Source organism: Heterocephalus glaber, unplaced genomic scaffold (assembly GCF_053883595.1).
Source record: "Heterocephalus glaber isolate CG9 unplaced genomic scaffold, H.glaber_assembly_v1.0 deba00001457, whole genome shotgun sequence".
Classification (NCBI taxonomy): Eukaryota; Metazoa; Chordata; class Mammalia; order Rodentia; family Bathyergidae; genus Heterocephalus; species Heterocephalus glaber.
Genome location: NW_028258305.1, coordinates 21,398,262 through 21,417,051, shown reverse-complemented (window position 1 = coordinate 21,417,051; position 18,790 = coordinate 21,398,262). Strand labels below are relative to the sequence as shown.

The following is an 18,790-nucleotide window of genomic DNA, read 5'->3' as shown; positions in this document are numbered from 1 at the left end:
CCAGTGAATAAGGTGGATAAGGTCACACCATAATGTTTCTACAAGCTTGCCTTTCCATTGGATGTCACTTAGCAGCAACGTCAGTGGTACTTTTTGTCTCATCTTTGGCAAGAACAATGTGTGTGTTTAAAGTGAGGAGCAGTTTGCGGGGGATTAATTACAGTGTGTCTTTAAATTTTTTTGTTTTGTTTTGTTTTGTTTTTGGTACCGGGGATTGAACTCAGGACCTTGTGCTTGCAAGGCAGGCGCCAGAACCACTGAACTAAATCCCCCGCCCCGTGTCTTTAAATTAAAAAAAAAAATTAATATTCACCATTTTTTTATTACACCTTGTAAAGCAAGCATACACACAAACACAAGAGAAAATGTGGCAAAATGTTATCTAGTGAATCTGAATAAAGGGAATATACAGGAATCATCTGGGTTTTTGTTGTTTTTGTTTGTTTTTTTTTGTCTGAGGCAGGGTCTCACTTTGTAGTTCAGGCTGGCCTTGAGTTGACCATGTAGCCCAAGCTGGCCTCGAACTCAGGGCAACAATCCTTGTGCCTCAGCCTCTCAAGTACTGGAATAACAGGCACCATCACGCCTGGCGCATCATACTGTTCTACTCTTTTTTTTAAAAGACTGTTTCACAGAAATAAGAAATGGCATTTTAGCTTAGTTTTTCTAATGATGTAAGACAGAAGATTTGAAAAGCAATTGTGCAAGAATAATAGGATGCATGTAACTGTACTTATGTCTGTAAGCTTTGAAGGTCGTAAGGCTGTTGTCTTTCTTTGTGTTTTAGTTCAGTGATGATCCAGCTATAAGTAAAAGGACAAAGATAACTGTCTATAACTGAGTGTTTTACACTATCTTCCCGATAAGCTCACTCTGTAGTTCCCAAATGGAAAGACAGTAGAGCTGACAGGACAGGGACTTGCAGTAAGTGTGCCTGTGGTTTCTCCCTCACTCTCGCTCTCTTCAGAGAACCCCTTTCTAATCCTGACCCGCTGGCCTCTGGCTGTCACACCTGCGGGAACATGTAGTGAGAGAGTGGCCATATTGGACTCTATTCAAGTAAGAAGACAAAAAAGACCAAGAGGAACAGAAAATGGAGCATCATGCCAGGCATGGTGGCGCCTGAACTGTAGCAAGACCCTGTATCAGAAGAAAAGAAGTCATGTAATATTTTGGCAGTGTAGAGGCAGCCCTTGGGATATTTGTCTCCTTAATAGCAAATATACCAAAACATTCCCTGACAAGGAAAAGAGAGGCTTGGATTTCTACAAGTGGTAAATTGTGAGAAGGTAAATATATAGGAGACTAATGGAAGATAAAGGGTTATTTGGTAAGGTTTGTTTTTACACACGTTTGTGTCATCTCCACTGATAATCTCCGGAGATTAAGGATCCCTTGATTCTGGTAGGAGAGGAAGAAAGAGGACACCTTCATCAAGGGAAATAAATACCCTGATTTTAGGCAGAAAGCTGGAGGGCAGAGTCCTTGTGTCTGCTGTTTCTTAGTTGCCATCAGTTCAAAATAATCCTCATGCCAAAGTGGCATTTTAGAGCCAGGGTGGTTGTTGCGGGAATCCAGGAGACCGGAGAGACAGGAGGACTTTATTTCAGGTTTAAGGTGTACACCCGCTGAAGGGACTCCTGTCCAAAGGAAGAGCATTGAACAAAGAAGTTCCAGCTTTTATGTATTTTGTTGAAGGGGGTGGTTTTTCTAACGATGTTTCAAGTGAGTTTACTGCAACAGGACAAGGGCAGATAGTTTTGGTACTGGGGATCGAACTTGGGACCTTGAACTTGCAAGGCAGGTGCTGGAACCGCTGAGCTAAACTCCCGGCCCCTAAGGGCAGATAGTTTAGTAACTTTGCCTTAAAAGAGGACTGTGTCTTATGAATCATGGAAATAGACTGTCTAAACTTGGAAGTCCTACTTCATGGTGACCCATGTCTATAATCCCAGCACTCTGTAGGCTGGGCCAGGAAGATCACTTTGAGTTAAAGGGGAGGCTACATAGTGAGTTAGGGCAAGGCTGAACTGCATAGGGGACCCTGTTTCAAAAAACAAACAAAAAACCACCAGACTGGCATTTTGGGAGTGACAGATTGTGATCTCTGTCAGTGATCATCCTTGATATTTTTCCTTCTACCTCTTCAGGTAAACAATATTAACAGCCAGGTATGCTTCCTCAAACTCCATTGTACTAACTTTCCCTATTGTGGGGCTGGGATTTTTTACTTTGATCTGAAATACTTGAAACATACCTGCTAAACTAGAATTTACCCTAACTATAAAATAGTGGTCAGTGTTTGTTTGTTTGTTTAGAGGCAGGGTCTTACTTCGTTGCCTAGGTTGGTGTGAGATTCCTTAGGCTCAAGTGATCCTTCTACCTGAGCCCTCCTGAGTGCTGGGACTACCAGCAGGCACATGCCACCACACATGGCTTCAGTGGTAATTCTTGAATGATGCTATAGGATTAGAATGCTGTTACATTTTGTAAGTGTCTGGGAAGGATGTAGCTTCTGGGAGGGTAAGCAGTGCAGTTTGATGGATATAGGCTAGGAAAGAAGAAGTCATTTTGTTATTGGATGGGAGTCTTGGGGGCTTCATTTCAGGTCCTTGGTGTTCTGAACAAAGAACTGGACAAGACACATGGAAAAGCTGGCAATTTCTTAACCTGAAAGTAGAATTTTTATTAGTTAATCGTGTCAGGAAATAAAGGTTTTCTTCCCTCTTTTAGGTTTAGTGGTTGGGGACAAATTGAATTGACAATTAGCAAGAGAAAAGGATGCTGGAATAGACACTATTGATATCTTAATGGGGAAAGTGGAGGAGAAGAAAAGGCCCTTACAGGAAAACAAATGACTTTCAAGAAAGATAAATGGGCCCTTAAGCAATAGGAGAGAGAGAGAGAGAGATAGTTTTGTGAGTTTACGTTTGATGGTTACTTCCTCTTCAGTGTTCTCTTCTCCTTAGAAGGCATTTATGATTAGTTCTTTTGAGAGTCTCTCCTTTAAGCAGATCTGAATATTCAGGGGTGGAAACAGCCATAAAAAAGCCTATTCTCAAATGCCTACAATTTAAAATAATTATTATGCATCATATATTCTGAACCCCTTCAATGTTAATACTGTGCCAAGAAGACATAAATTGCAGGTTTCTTTACTTTTTTCTCTGAGTAAATAGACTATTTGAAGTTAAACTTACATCATTTAGAACTTTTTTGCAGAACCCAAAACTGAGTATATTCCAGCTCATGTAATTAAGAGTCTAGAGAAGTTAGGATCTGTTTAGCATTGCTTGATCCAGGCAATCAGTGAGCCATCCTGAGGAGCCACCTTGATCGTTCCTACCTTTTGGGACTTTAATTTCAGCCAAGGTGAGTTCCCCTTTTGGCCCTAAGTTGGCTACCAGTAGCATTTGGAGCAACATTCCAAGCAAGAGTCCTGCTATTTGTGTGATGGGATGAACTATGTAAACGGTGGTTGCTGCCAGGGCAATACAGTGGATGATTGACCCAAGGTAACCAGGACTGCCCAAGGAGTCTGCTTCCCTGCAGGAGAAGATACACTGTGACCACGATAGAAGGAGGAAGGAGGGGAGAACTGTTGCATAGATCACCAGCAGTGTCTTCTGGGACACTATCCTATAACTATAGACTTCCATGGTTTATAGTATGATTTAGTCTGTTTAATAAATTAGATTCTTAGTTAAAACCCACTCTAGATTCTCCAGGGAGTTGACCTAGTATAGTTGTTATTCTCATTTGCAAACTTTTAAACTTGTCTCAGGTTAGAAAGTGAATTCAACCCTTCACTGTCATCACAGATATTTGTAATGAATTTAAGCATTTAAATTACATGATTCAGAAACACTTTGAGGAAATCTCTGGGGAATACCAGTTGTTTCATGGAAAATTTCTGAAACCCTCACTGTTTTCCAGCTGTGCATTTAGGAGTTCATGTGGTGAAGGTTAAGTCATTTGCATGAGTGGCTTGATGACCACCACCACCATACCCCTTAGATTTAGTTGTGTGTATACTGTTTCAGATGCTTTTGTAGCTGCTTTCCATAAATCCTATAAAATTTTTTATATTTTTGAAATAAATATAACTCAAATCACCCCAAGATATAAGATTCAAAGAAGACAATGAGTTTTCAAAAAAATAAATAATTTCTTTTCGATTGGCCAATTCAGTGAAATTTATGCTGTAATTGGACCATCTTTGAATATTAGGTTTCACATGTTTTATTGTTGTCTTATTACTGGAAAAGTAATAATTCTTTATTGAAAATATTGAGATGAGAAGAATAAGATCATTTTTTTAAAAGCCAGAATTGCATAGTCCTGATGTGATGTGATGTCATTGTGTGAGAATATGTAAGTTGTAAAGGTGGTATACATAAGTGCTTTACGATATTTGTTCTCAGAAATGAAAACAGTATAAAAATATAAAAAGGGAGGCATGTTAAACCAAAACTCTTGGTGAAGAATCTCTGAAATAAAAAAGTTTATGGAGCTGTTTGTTACAGATGCCAGCCAGAAAAGACCAGGTTCAGGCACAAATCCCTTCACTCCCAGCAGCAGAGGTAGGTTACAGTTGGGAAATGTCTACTGGACCAGAGCTAAGAGCTTTTTTAAATGAAATTTTGGAGAAGGGAAACATAAGTTCTTTCCATTGAACTTATATTGGCTGTAGATGAGAGAGGCAGGAACACGAGAAGCAGGGAAAGCTTTGAGATAGGACAATTCGTAGAAAAGTAATTGTTGCTTTTGGATTGCTTGAGGTTGTTAGCAAGATGAAAAAAGCATCTATCGGGGCCGAGGATTTAGCTCAGTGGTTCTGCCGCCTGCCTCGCAAGCACAAGGTCCTGAGTTCGATTCCCAGTACCAAAAAGAAAAAAAAAGACCATCTATTTAGCTAGGGCAGTGGTGGCAAAGCAATGGCACACATGCCACAGCTGGCTATTTGTTATTATTGAAAGCTCTAAAAGGTTCCCCATCACTGATCAAGGGGGTTGTGATGGGATTTGAATTACAGATTATAAAATCCTCCCCCCACCTCCAGAACTTGTTAGCTGATTCACCTGTCCCTGCTCTCATCCCTTCCTTCCCTACTCCTTATAATGAAGTTTAGGACATATCAGAATTCTGTCTTATCAGGTACTATTCATATGCTACCTGTCTAGAATTAATTTACATGCTGGCTTTAAAAGTCATTCTTTTTATAACAAATTATAGATTCTAGAACACTGTTGTAGTAAAATGAATACATAGTTATAAAGAATTCAAATAATTCCGAAAGGGAGAGAGAAGAAAGTTAAAAATAATCCCCACATCTACCACCCAGAAATAACCTTTGTTAACATTAAGTCAACTACAGGCAGTGTTGAGGGTTTTGAGGACAGGTCTTTAAAATTTGTATGATTATGCCTGCCTTTTACTAGGTAGGATCCAGGAATGTGGTTGAATTCCAGGTTTAGTCCCTTACAGCAAAGTATTGTTCCATTCAGAATGCCAGAGGTGTCCCCTGTTGAGAAGTAGGTAAAGATCTTTTTAAGGTATGTGCAGATAGATGGTAGATATATTAAAGCAAGGAGCTCATATTGTGGATGTTATTTCTAATTTTAAAAGAATTCAGTTTAATGTTACTTGACTAACCAAAAATAAAAATTTATCAAAGGAACTGTTCAACTTCAAATAAATGATTTTTTTTTTTCACAGCAGATACTATAGGAGGGAAAAAATGCTCTAAAATATAGGTTAAAGAAATTAAGTTAAGGCTGGGTATGGTGGCACAGGCCTTTAATCCCAGCACTCCGGAGGCTGAGGCAGGAGGATTGCTGTGAGTTCAGAGTTAGCCTGGGCTACATAGAGTTCAAGGCTACATAGTGAGACCCTGTCTCAACAAACCAAAAAATGAAAAGAAAAGAAATTAAGTTAGAAAAAAAATGAGATTGGAGATTTCTTTAAATGACATGTTTTAAATTTTGAACAATATTAATTCCTTGCTGTCAAAGTCAAGCATTTAGCCATCCAGTCACATGCGACTGTGTCACCTATGTGTTGCCTGCATTGTTAATGGAGACCTAGGCTGGGGTGGACTGACTTTGGGGAATCTCAACATACCATGTACCTCAGAAATCAGACAAAAAAAGTGATGTGAAAAGCAGGAAAGGATCTTTGCTCTTCATGTAGCTCCCAGCCACCTGTCTCCAGGCCTGCCAGTACTTAACTTCTGGCCTAACAAACAGGCTGTTCTAACAAAGGGCAACAAATTGTGGAGAAGTAGCTATGCAGAAGGAAGGGGGTTGGACTTATGGGGCACTAAACTGTAGGAAATGTGAGGAAGAAATGTATGATAAGGGTTGCTTACTAAGGTTTGTTTTTGTTCTTGGGTTGGGGTTTTTGTTGTTATTTTTGTTTGGGAATGCTGGGGACCTAGCCAGGGGGCCAGCTAACCATAGGGAAGGTTTGGTATGCATGTCTTTTACAGAGGAAAATCTTTACAAAGGGAAATTTTAAGGAGAGGGCAGAGTCCCTGCTGTGTTGGCTGTTTCTCAGTTGCCTTCAACTCAAGGTGATCTTTATACTAGCCAGGTATGGTGATGTTTGGCTGGGAGGCTGAGGCAGGAGGATTGTAAATTCAAGGCCCACCCTAGCAATTTAACAAGACTCCTCTCAAAACACAAAGGGCTGGGGATATAGCTCACTGTAAAGAACTGGGTTCAGTCACCAATATGGCAACAAACAAATACATAGATAAGTGGCTTTGGGGGGCTGGCACATTTTAACCTTCATTATAGTCTTAGAATTGTGCTTGATGTGAGAGTATGTGTCTTTTACCTTCGTTCTTGAATAAATCTTGATTCAGTTGTTTATTTTCCTAAACTTTGAAGGTGATATACCATTATCCTCTGATATTATGTATTGATGAATTGTCTGTTACCACTTTGATTTATTACCATTCCTCCAGGTGATTTGCTTTTTCTGCCTAGATATTTAGTTTTGTTGTTGTTTTTGAGACAGGGTTTCCCTGTATAGTTTAGCCCAGCCTTGAATGTACCATGTACCCACCCCAGGCTGGCCTCAAACTCTGTGAGCCTCTTGCCTCAGCCTCCCAGATACTGGTATTACAGGTGTGCGCCACCAAACTGGCTTCTCCCTTTTAATTTTGTACTCTTCCGCTAACTCCCTTTTCCTCTGGCCCTCCTGGGCCTTATTTCTTCCTATACCCACTTATTTTTACCCACTTTCCTCTTTGGGGGATATCATAAATTTTTAAAAAATAGATTGTAAAATACTTGTCATACAATGACTCTACTCGCTACCCAGTCTAGTTTGTACAAACTCTTCCACGGAAATTCACGTTATCCTGAAATTGGTGTTTGTTAATCATTTTCATATATTTTATTGTAGCATGAACTGTTGATCAACTTTATAAATATCTTGTCAGTATTGTGATTGAAATTGCATCTAAAGGTTAGTTTAGTGGAGAATTGACATCATTGCGTCTATCCATGAGCAGTGTCTTTAATCCCCACCCTCAAATCATGATCAGTTTTTCAAATTGATGTAAAATTTACATAACATAAATTGATGTAGTTGCCATCATGTGTTAGTTGATTTCTTGGTAATAGCCTTTCTTTCTGGAGTGAGATGGAATCTCAGAGTCGTTTTAATTTGCATCTCTCAGTGACCAGTGATGTTGAATATTTTTTCATACATTTATTTGGTGTTTCTACTTCTTCATCTGAGATGTGCCTATTCATTTCAGATGCCCATTTTTGGATTGAGTCTTTAAATTTGGGGGAGGGGTCTGATTTCTTTCTTTTTTTTCTTTCTTTTCTTTCAGTTCTTTATATATCCTAGATAATTAGACCTTTGAGAAACAGCTGGTAAAATTTTTTCCCACACTTAGGGTTGTCTCTTCATTCGGTTAGTGGTTTCTTTTGCTTTGCAAATGCTTTTTAATAAAATGAGATCCAAGTTGTTGATTCTTTGTGATCTTTTCTCTATGATTGGGGTTTTGTTCCTAAGTCTTTTACCTACACCAAAGTCTTCAAGAATTCTACATATTCTATCTTCCAGCAGTTTTAGTGTTTCTGTTTTAATATTTAGATTTTTGACCCATTTTGATTTTAGTTTAATACATGGTGAGATTTACATCTAGTTTTAATCTTTGGCATGTGGGAAGTCAATTTTTCCAGAACTATTTATTAAAGAGGCTACCTTTCTTCCAGTGAAGGTGTTTGCCTCCTTTGTCAAAGATAAGGTGCCTTGTATACCTGGAGTTGTTTCTGCATTTTCTAATCTGTTCCATTGATCCTCAGGTCTTTTTTTGCCAGTACCATTCTGGTTTTTTTTTTTCTTTTTGGTACTGGGGATCAAACTTGGGTCCTTGTGCTTGCGGGGCAAACAGTGGAACCACTGAGCTAAATCCCCGGCCCTCTCATTCTGTTTTTATCACAATGTCTTTGGTTCTAGACCTGTTTTCTGTTTTCTCTCCTTCTTCTTCTTTTTGTTTTTCTTTTTGGTACTGGGGATTGAACTCAGGTCCTTACGCTTGCGCAGCAGGTGGCGAAACCACTGAGCTAAATCCCCGGCCCAGTCACAGTGTCTTTGAAGCATAATTTCAGGTTGGGGGATTGTGATGCCCCCTGCCTTGCATTTGTTGCCCAGAATTGCTTTTGGCTATTTATTCTAGATCTCTTCTGGTTCCAAGTGAATTTTAGGATTATTTTAATTCTGTGAGATATGCTATTGGTGTTTTGATCTGGATTGCATTAAATCTGTATAGTAGTTTTGGAAGTATGACTATTTTCACTATATTGGTTCTTCCTACCCAAGAACAAAAGATATCTTTCCATTTTCTGATATGTTCTTGATCTCCTTTTTCAGAGTACTATAGTTTTCCATGTAAAGGTCTTTTTTGTTAAATTCCTAGGTATTTCAGTTTTTTGGATGCTATTGTGAAAGGTGTTAGTTGTTTCCCTAAATTCTCTTAGTCATTTATTTGTATACAGGAATGTTATTGATTTTTGAGTGTTGACTTTGTATTCAGCTGTGCTACTGAATTTTGTATCCACATATTTTTTTTTTGGTACCAGGGATTGAACTCGGGACCTTGGGCTTGCAAGGCAAGTGGCAGAACCACTGAGCTAAATCCCTGGCCTGCATATTTTTTTTTAAAGGTGTGAACACTTAACTCTTCAAAGTCAAAAACCTATCAATAGCTGAGCATGGTGGCACATACCTGTAATCCTGGCATTCAAGAGGCTGAGGCAAGAGGATTGCCACAAATTTGAGGGCAGCCTGAACTACGTAGTAAGACCCTGTCTCAAAAAATCAAAAAGAAAGAAAGAAAAGAAGCCTATGAGTAGCTTTTTACTTATCCTGAAAAAGATATTTAAGAACAAGTTGCATTTCTTCATTATTGGCCAGTGTTTTAGTCCTACTTTTGAGTGCCTCAGGTCTCTGTTCTGTACAGTGTTGAATTTAGATCCGAATATTCTTTGTTGGAGGTCTATTGGTGTCATTTTGTTTGCTTTAAAATGTCTACATTTCAGCTTTTTCTTAAGGGATGCTTTATCTGGGTATACAACTCTTGGTTGAGAGTTATTTTTCCTTATTACCTTTAAGATCTCCTTGTGCTGTGCTTTGGTTTCATTATTAAGGTTTAAAGGTCTTAGTTCCAGAAATGGATTACTTTTGCTTCTCTGTGTCCCAAGGTAGAATTCTACCCACACTCTCTCTCTTTTGGGTTTACTATATTTTCTTAATAACAGAATTCCTGTGTTAGACCAATTCTGGAAAATTACCAATCATTATCTCTTAGAATATTGTGTTCCTGGGCAGAGGATTTAGCTCAGTGGTTCCGCCGCCTGCCTCGTAACCGCAAGGTCCCGAGTTCGATCCCCAGTACCAAAAAACAAACAAACTAAAGTAAAACTAGGAATGGACATATGTTAGACTTTTCTGCCCTGTGTCCCGGTGCTGCTGTCTTTGTGATTACTTCAGATGTTTTGGTTCACTGAGTCTCTTCAGCTCTGTTGTTTAACTAGTCAGTCCATCAGTTCTTCCACCCCAAACCCCAGCAATTACATTTTTTATTTATGAAAGTTACTGGGTTCAATTGCTTACCTGGGTTTTTTTTAAAGTAGTTGTCTCATACGTCTTTAAATGTTTAAACATACTTATTTATTCCATATCTAAATCTAGGGGTGGTATTTGTTTGCTTGTTTGTATTTGGTGCTGGATGTAAATTCAGGGCCTTGCTCATGCTGACCACACTCTCTGTTACTGAGCTCACCTCCAGCTCTTGAGTTTTAATCTGCTCCTTGTTTCTGTTGCATCTTACTTTAGGTCAGGGAGGAGAAGTCTTACTGTTGGTGGCTTGTTTCCTTTTGTATGTTTAGATTATGAATTCTTGTTTAGCTGCATTCTGTGCAAATCATACAGGCAAGTCATACATATCTTCCTAGATAAAATGTTTTTGCTTTTGACAGACACCCCACAATTAGTTTAAAAAAACCTGTTTTTGTCTTAGTACTGGGGCAAGCATTATGAGGCAAGCATTCTACCACTGACCTGCACCCCTATCCCTGTTATCCTCCTATTAAGAGATGGTTTGAGAGAGGGTCTCACTGAGTTGCCCAGACTGCCCTGAAATTTGTGATCCTTCTGTCTCAGCCTCTACATTAGCTGGGATTATGGGCATGTGCCACCATACCTGGCTAGGAAGATTGTTTGCTTCTCATCCTGGAGCTTTCCAGATTTATTCTTGTGAAGATCCAGCTCCTAGAAGGAAAATCCTGGATAGATAATAGCAGTGTAAGCAAGATTAGAGGTTTAGTTTTTATCCTAAAAGTCCCCAGCACCATGCTGGCAGGTAGGCAGGCAGCTCCTCTGTCTGGGACTAGGCTCCTCCCTTGTTCCTTTGCCCTCCACTTCAGAGTACAGGGTGATCTTCACTTGAACTTCATTCCAGCCAATAGGAGGGCCAAAGGAGAAGACCACACGCTCTGGAAGTGGTACACATCATTTCTGCTCACATTCTGTTGGTCAGAGTTTACTCAGAAGCTTAAACCTAGCTGCAAGGATAGCTGGGAAATGTAGTCTTTGTTGTTGTTTATGTGCCCTACTAAAAATGTTCAGTTCTACACATTGTGGAAGGAGGGCATAATAGAAAAAGCTAGCAACTAGCATCCTTTTTAACTGCAGCACAGATGGTAGATATTTGAAACCCATCCCTGATGTTGGTAGATTTTTACTCACAAATTGGCAGCGAGAAGATCCTGCCCCATCCGTCCTTCCCCAAAGCCCCAGGCTGTAAGACCGAGGGCCTTACCAAACGCTCCGAGGAGCTGACTGCAGCGACGAACACGCGGGAAGGAACACACCGGACAAGTTGGAAAATAAAACAGACCTTTATTAATCTGGCCAGACGGCACTCGCAAAGCAAAGTAGCTAAGAGAGGCAACTGGCTCAGAGTCCGAGGCTGTTTTATAGGGGATTGAGGGGGAGTTTAACATGTAGATGTACAAAAAAAAAAGAACAAAGTTTAGTGGTCGACTGTCACGTACTGATGGTCAGCAGACCCACACAGTAATGGTCACGACCATATGGTCACGACCTTCACGTACTGATGGTCAGCAGACATATTGATGGATTGTTCTATCGACAGTGGGTCCAGGAACATTCGTTCTCCGGCCAAACAAGGGGTTGAATAAGTTACTTAGGAACTTTGTTTTGCTACAGATTTTATCTACTATCCCAGAACTAACAAGCACATTTTAACCATTAATTTTAAACACAACAGAGGCTAGGGGAGTAATTGAATTTTGAATCATACAGTCCCACAGGCTGATGAAGGCAGGTTTCCCTTAAACTGCCATTTATTGAAAAGTGGATTAAAAAAATTGTCCTTCTAGCTTTCTGCAGTATCATACTCTGCTTTGTATAAGGGCTCGGAGCTGTAGTTTTCTCAACTCACTTGTACATTTATTTAGAAAACGGCTTATAATATTTATCTACTATTTCTAGGATCGTAGAGCTTTGTGATTATTAAAGATATCTAGTAGCACATGGTGACTCAGGCCTATAAGCCCAGCCTTTGTGAGGCTGAGGCAGGAGCATCATGAGTTCGAGGTGAGCGAGAGCCACTTAATGAGACCCTGACTCACAAAACCAAAAGGAAAATAGCAACTATAAAAAAGAGATACCTACTGGCTTCTATATTTATTTTCTCTTTTCTAATTACTTTAATCCTTACATCTTTGATGTACCTTCTCTGTGATTATATCAAATCTTTATTCTCTGATCAGAACAGGCAATTTGATTTCAAAAGAATTTTTTCTTTGCTATGTTGTATTTATTAATTCTTTAATGATGCTGCTTAAGGCCTAACTTACTATCCTCATTCTTTTCGTCTTGTTTTCTGGTTTCACCATCCCATTCTTTGAGCTTCAAGCCTGTTTCTTTTGTCCTGTCTCTTTTTGTGTAGCCTGATACACTGACAGGGCCTTTCTAGTTCTCAGGCAGGTAGTACTATTGGAAAGGCAGCTAGTAAAGATCAGAGGGTAGGTTTGTAGAGTACTGCTGTAGTAAGCTAGAATACCTAGTTGGACAGTATTCTTATCCAAGATTGTTTGGAGGGGGTGATTTGTTGCTGAAGGAACCCCAATTTGTTGCATCGCCCTTAAATGAGTATTTATTTAGTAAGTTAGAGCCTCGTTGTTCACTTTTCCCTTCTTTTACTTGGATCTCCCTAGCAGCCCTTTCAAAATAATATTTTCTACCGGAGAAAAAAAATAAATGTAAAGATGCCCACTCAATTCTCTTCTCTCCAGATTTGGATTATTAGTGACAATTCTCAGGGTTTTGATGACTCACTGTTGATTTTGTGGAAGATGAGGGTGAGAGTAGAAACTTGGCCCGGGCTTGAGTCCTGTAGCATACAGGTGGTGCCTCGGTTCAGGAACTTGATTCTTTCCATGATTCTGTTTGCAAACCAAGTTGGATGAGAACTGAATCAAATTCAGTGGTTAAGTTCAATGTTGACCTTATAGGGAAAAAATCAAGTTTGTGAACCAAGACACCACTGTAGTTTCAATTCACCATTTTAGCATCGTTTTTCACCTGCAATTATAAGCCTTGGTCCTTGATTCTAGGTAATCTTTATTATCTAATTAACCACATTCTATTCTACTGATAAACCATTGTCAAATATTGTGTTTTATTCTTCCTTCAGTGTTTGCTATAACAGATAAATCTGCAGAGGTTTTATCCAGCCCTGTGTCATTTTGCTTCTATTGTATTATTTCCTTGGATTGAATTTCTAGGAGTAGAATCGCTGTCAAATAGTATAACTCATATCTGCGACTCATTGTATATTGCTTTTTTCCAATTTTAAAAGTTACACCAACTTAGATTCTCACTAAATGTGAATGAATATACGTATTTCACTGAAGCCTTACTAGCATTTGGTGGTGGCTTTTTCTTTTTTTAAAAAAAAAAAAAAAGGCTGAAGGGCAAGGGATTTAGGCCCTGAGCTCAATCCCTGGTACCAGAAAAATAAGTAAATGAATGAAATTTAATTTAATTAAAGCTAAAGTAGACTCACTGCCTGCAAGGAGATAGCTATAGAATAATATTTCAAGGTGCTTCAATATTCATGTCCTTTATCATTAGAGTACTTCTCTGTGGGTTACCTTACTACTTATTTCCTCACCTGAGTTTAAGGGGCTTATTAAATAGTTGAGTCTACTTTTGGTTTTTTAAGAGAGGGTCTTGCTGTGTAGTTCAGGCTGGTCTTGAACTCACTATGTAGCTCAGGCTGACCTCGAACTCACGGTGATCCTCCTGCCTCAGCCTCCCAAAGTTGTGTCTACTTTTATTTTGTTGGTTTAAATATTTTATTCTCTTTTTTGCTAGCTATCTGTGATTTGATTTTAATTCCTTGTTCTTTGTGCAGTTCACTTTAGGTATGTGAATATGTACTCTGATTAAGTGGATACTAATTAGGAGCAATTTATCTCAACCTCTTCTACTGAATATATTTTTGTCATCTTGTTTTAGAAAACTGACTCACTCTCATAATAAGCTTTTATATGTAATTGTCTGTTTAATAGTTTTTAATGCCTAGCAAAGATAGACTTCATTCTTCTTAATGATCTTTTATAATTTTGTTTAAATTTTAATCATTGTTTCAAAAAAGGATTCCTGTTGAGCAATTACTGGGCACGAAGAACTATTAACATTTGATTTAGTTTTCTCTTCTTATTTTAACTCTTCACTGTGCAGTTCTTTTAAATTTTCCAATAGATTGTCTTTATAAAGAGCCTGTATAATGATTTTGTTTTTACATATTTTTTGTATGTTTTTGCTGTTGTAAATGAGATCTGTTTTTCATTATGGTAATTCTGGTAAGAATTTAATAAAAAAAAGTACACAAAAGGTAATGGTGATTTTTTGCTTTTTTGTGATAGGGTTTCCAAGTAGCCCTGGGTAGTATTGAATTGTCCTGCCTCAGCCTCCCAGAGTGCTGGGATTACAGGGGTGTGTTGCCCTCTTAAGAGTGTGTTTTTAAATCATGGGAGCTTGATGAACCTTTAGTTTAAAGAAAAACATTCTAGGGCTGGTGATGTAGCTCAGTGGTAGAGTGCTTGCTTACATTCGAAGGGCTTGGGTTCCATCCCCAGGGCTCCCCGAATTGACAGTGATCCTCCTGCCTGAGCCCCCTGAGTGCTGGGATTATAGGCATGCGGCACCACACTTGGCTAATATTTTGATATATTTTTTTTTTGTACCGGGGATGAAACTCGTGACCCTGCGCTTGCAAGGCAGGCAGTGGAACCACTGAGCTAAATCCCGGCCCCATTTTTTGATATCCTTAAGATGGATATTTGGTTGTAGTAAAGCCTCACATTCTATTACAGGTTTTGAACATCAGACATTATTTAGTTATATTTAGGGGAAATAGGAATAAAGAATACTGTTGGCATATGCATCATGAACACTATCTACTTAATATGAATCTTTGTACATCTAGAACTCTAGGACCTAATAAATAGAACTTTACACCTCTTAATAAATAGAAGTTCTTGGGGACAGGGATTTAGCTTAGTGGTTCCAGCCCCTGCCTTGCAAGTGCAAGGTCCCGAGTTTGAGCCCCGGTACCAAAAATAAATAAATAAATAAGGAGAAGTTCTTTAATAGTTATGACTAATTTATAGGTAATAAATCATTGAACTCAAAACAGTAGCCAAGTTAAAATATAGATATGCCAAATTTAAATTCTATAGATATGCCAAGCATGGTGGTGCCTGCCTGTAATCCCAGCACTCTGGAAGCTAAGGCAAGAAGATTGCAAGTTTGAGCTCAGTTTGGGTGATTTAGGTGATACCCTCTCTCAAAATTTAAAGGAAAAAGATATTTTTTTGTTTTGTTTTTGGTACCGGGGATCGAACTCAGGTCCTTGTGCTTGCCCAGCAGGCGACGAAACCACTGAGCCAAATCCCCGGCCCAGGAAAAAGATTTTTAAAGAAAGCTGAGGCTGTATAGCTCAAACCACAGGTCCTGGGTTCACTCCCTAGGACTATCCTCCCCCCAAAAGAGGGTAGGAGGTAGAAGAAAACGAAAATGTTTGCTTCACAATTTCTATCTTTACCCATTATTTATATAATTTAGTTACTCTTCTCTGTATTTATAGGTGGAAAATCATGAATTCCTTGTAAAACCTTCCTTTGATCCTAATCTGAGTGAATTGAGAGAAGTAATGGATGACTTGGAAAAGAAGATGCAGTCCACATTGATAAGTGCAGCTCATGACCTCGGTAGGAATGGGTCATTCGAGGTTTGAATAATTCTTTTGTCTACAGGAGTCCACAGAGTCCACAGTGCATTCCCTGCTAAATGGAAATTGCTCAAGAGGCTCATTATGCATGCTATCTATAAATAAGACCTTGTGTTTTTGTTTTGTTTTGTTTGTTTGTTTGTTTATTTAATGTCACACCCAAGCTGGGAGTGATCGTGCACACATGTAATCCCAGCACTCTGTAAGGCTGAGACAGGAGAATTTCAAGTTCAAACCATGCCGGGGTGATTTAGCTAGACCCTGTCTCAAAATTAAAGTAGTGAAAAATGGGCTGGGAATATAGTTCAGTGCAGTCTCGGGTACCCACAAAAAAAATGTTTTCCCCTTTGCCTTAAAGCTGTTGAAGTCCATCTTCCTCATTTCATAGCTAAGGATATTAGGACTTCAAGAGTTTAAGTAAGTGGAGTTGAAGGTATTGAATTTTACTTACTAAGAAGTTAAAAGTACCTACAGATTCATAGTATATTAATTTGGTTGAAAATTTTTCTTTTGTTATATTAATTGCTTATTGGTCTGTCTTGCTGAATAAGTATATGTTTTTAAACTTAAATTTAATTCCATTTTAGAATTACATGAGTTTGTTTTATTAAAAATTCTTTTGAAAGCAACATGAACAGCATTCAACATGAAAAGGAAACACTGGGGTTGGGGTTGGAGTTCAGCAGTAGAGTGCTTGCCTAGCATGTTGAGGCCCTGGGCTTAATCCCCAGCACCAGAAGACACTGAATATAGTATAAGAAGCATTACACCAGGAATTGGAAAGCAAGTTTTGGTTTGGAAACTTCTTTGTAAAGCTTTTTACAAGATATTTAATTTCTCTGGTCTTTAGCGTTCAGAGGGGGAATAAAATTAACAGGTAATAATCTCTGTACTTTGAGGACATAAGCCCGTTTAAATAAAGTGGTTGTCAAGGAGTTAAAAATACACAAGTGTAGCTATTTTTGTAAACACAGTCCTGTTGTGTCTTATGCTTAGAAGTGCTGCTGTTAACAAGACACTGAAATGCACGCTGGGCAGCAGCCTCTTGCACCCTCAGGAGTGGTCCTTTGGTTTGAGACATAGCCCGATTGCAGTCTTTCACAGTAAACTACTGCTCTCCTTGCAACATTTTGAGAGTCCTTTATTGGAATCAGTCTGATTTTGTTTCTGCATGGGTCTGTACTGTGCTTTTCCTCCCCGGTCAAGTGAAGTCTGTCTTTGTTGTGGTTAAAAGGAAGATATTTTTGATAGGAAAGCTCCTAAAGGGCAGGTGGTATCCTGAGTGGGTAGCCAAAGACCCCACTTTACAGACAAGTTTTATAGGGTGAAACCTATGTGGATACAACATGGGCCACAGCCATGAACATCCATTAAGGTTACAAGCATAGTCACTTAGGTAATGGTGGTCCAATTGGGAAGCAAGTCACAGAGTAAACGTACAAGGATTTTCAGTAAGAGTAGGTCAGGGATATTTCCTGGAGAGGCTGGGTTAAGACCTTGACCCCCCACCCAGGTCATTGATACCTATTTAGAATATCAATCACTGCTATTTATCCCCAGGGGAAGCACAAGGGTGTGTAGTTTCTCTCCTTTTACAATTCTGGCCTTCAGTGAATGTGTCTTGGGCCACAATTGTCCTTCATGCTGCAGGCCCAGCCCCGTAGAAGCAGCTGTAATATCTCTAACTAACTTAGCTGTCTACAATACCAAGAGCTCCCAATAACCTTCCAGCAAATCCCCTTGGCTTAGGTTGGTCTGTCGGTTTCTGTGCATACAGCCTGGAAGTGTAATTCCTGTGCTGTGTGGTTTGTTAAGTGAAGTCTGTCTTGAATTGTTTGCCACTACTATGATTCAGTTGCTGTTCTTCAGCAAATAAATTTGTAGATATTATTTTTCTCTTCTACTTTGTGGTCTAAAGAACATGGTGAATGAAATTATGAGGAAAGGACATAATTATTAAAGTTGAAAAATCTTAGCTGTCAAGATTTTTGCTTGTGAAGTTTTTTTTTTATGGTACCGGGGATCGAACTCGGGTCCTTGCACTTGCAAGGCAGGCGGCGGAACCACTGAGCTAAATCCCCAGCCCAACTTGTGAAGTTTTTATATGTAACAGTTTTCATTGTCAGCATCTCAAGTTTCTGTTTGGAAATTGCATGTGGTCACTTTAATCATACCCTAATTAGTTCTAAAAGGCTTTTGTTAAGAATCCTCCTGTGTGACTACACAGGTGGGTGCCCATACCTTATACCATCTTCATGTGCCCACTGCTGTGGGACTGCACTGCCCTGCGCTGGGGCTCTGCAGCCTCTATCCAAAGCTCATGCCAAAAGAGAGTGTTAGGACTTCACAGGTAGTGTACTTCACGTAGTTCATGGTTGGTTGGCTGTTTTGTGGTACTAGGGATTGAACCCAAGGGCTCTTGCATGGTAGGCAAGTGCTATACTGCTGAGCGACATCCCAGGCCCTAAGTGGGATTTGAATCTTTTCCCTAGATAGAGCCCATTAATTTCCAGTATGCTGTTGTGGAATAAAAGTATGCATTTCACTCTTTAGATTCACTGATTTTGAACACTTACATTGAAAAATGACTGTAGACATTTATGACATCCTTATTTTCTTCCTGATCATGAAGGATTGGATCCTGGCAAGCAGATTAAATTGGATTCCAGTGGACAGTTTGGCTATTACTTTCGTGTAACCTGTAAGGAAGAAAAAGTCCTTCGTAACAATAAAAACTTTAGTACTGTGGATATCCAGAAGAATGGTGTTAAATTTACCAACAGGTTTGCACATCTATATTGTATTTTAAAACCTGTAGTAGTTCCATGGCCTCTCTGGTGAAATGTAGATGTTCTATGAGAAAGGGGATTTTATCTTATATATCATTCATTCATATAAGGCATTGGGTAATATCCAACTTTTTCCCCCCAAGACTGCTCA

The 18,790-nt window shown here is 39.2% G+C and overlaps 1 protein-coding gene across 2 annotated transcripts in view; it reads left to right on the top strand.

The window, feature by feature from the left end:
- Positions 1-18,790, top strand: part of Msh2 (mutS homolog 2) — an 80,676-nt gene that overhangs the window by 49,016 nt on the left and 12,870 nt on the right. For both annotated transcript variants that reach the window (XM_004839408.3, XM_087216419.1), the window contains 2 exons: positions 15,707-15,830; positions 18,483-18,633. In XM_004839408.3, coding sequence (XP_004839465.1) covers positions 15,707-15,830; positions 18,483-18,633 — 275 coding nt within the window. The remainder of the gene's footprint in view (positions 1-15,706; positions 15,831-18,482; positions 18,634-18,790) is intronic.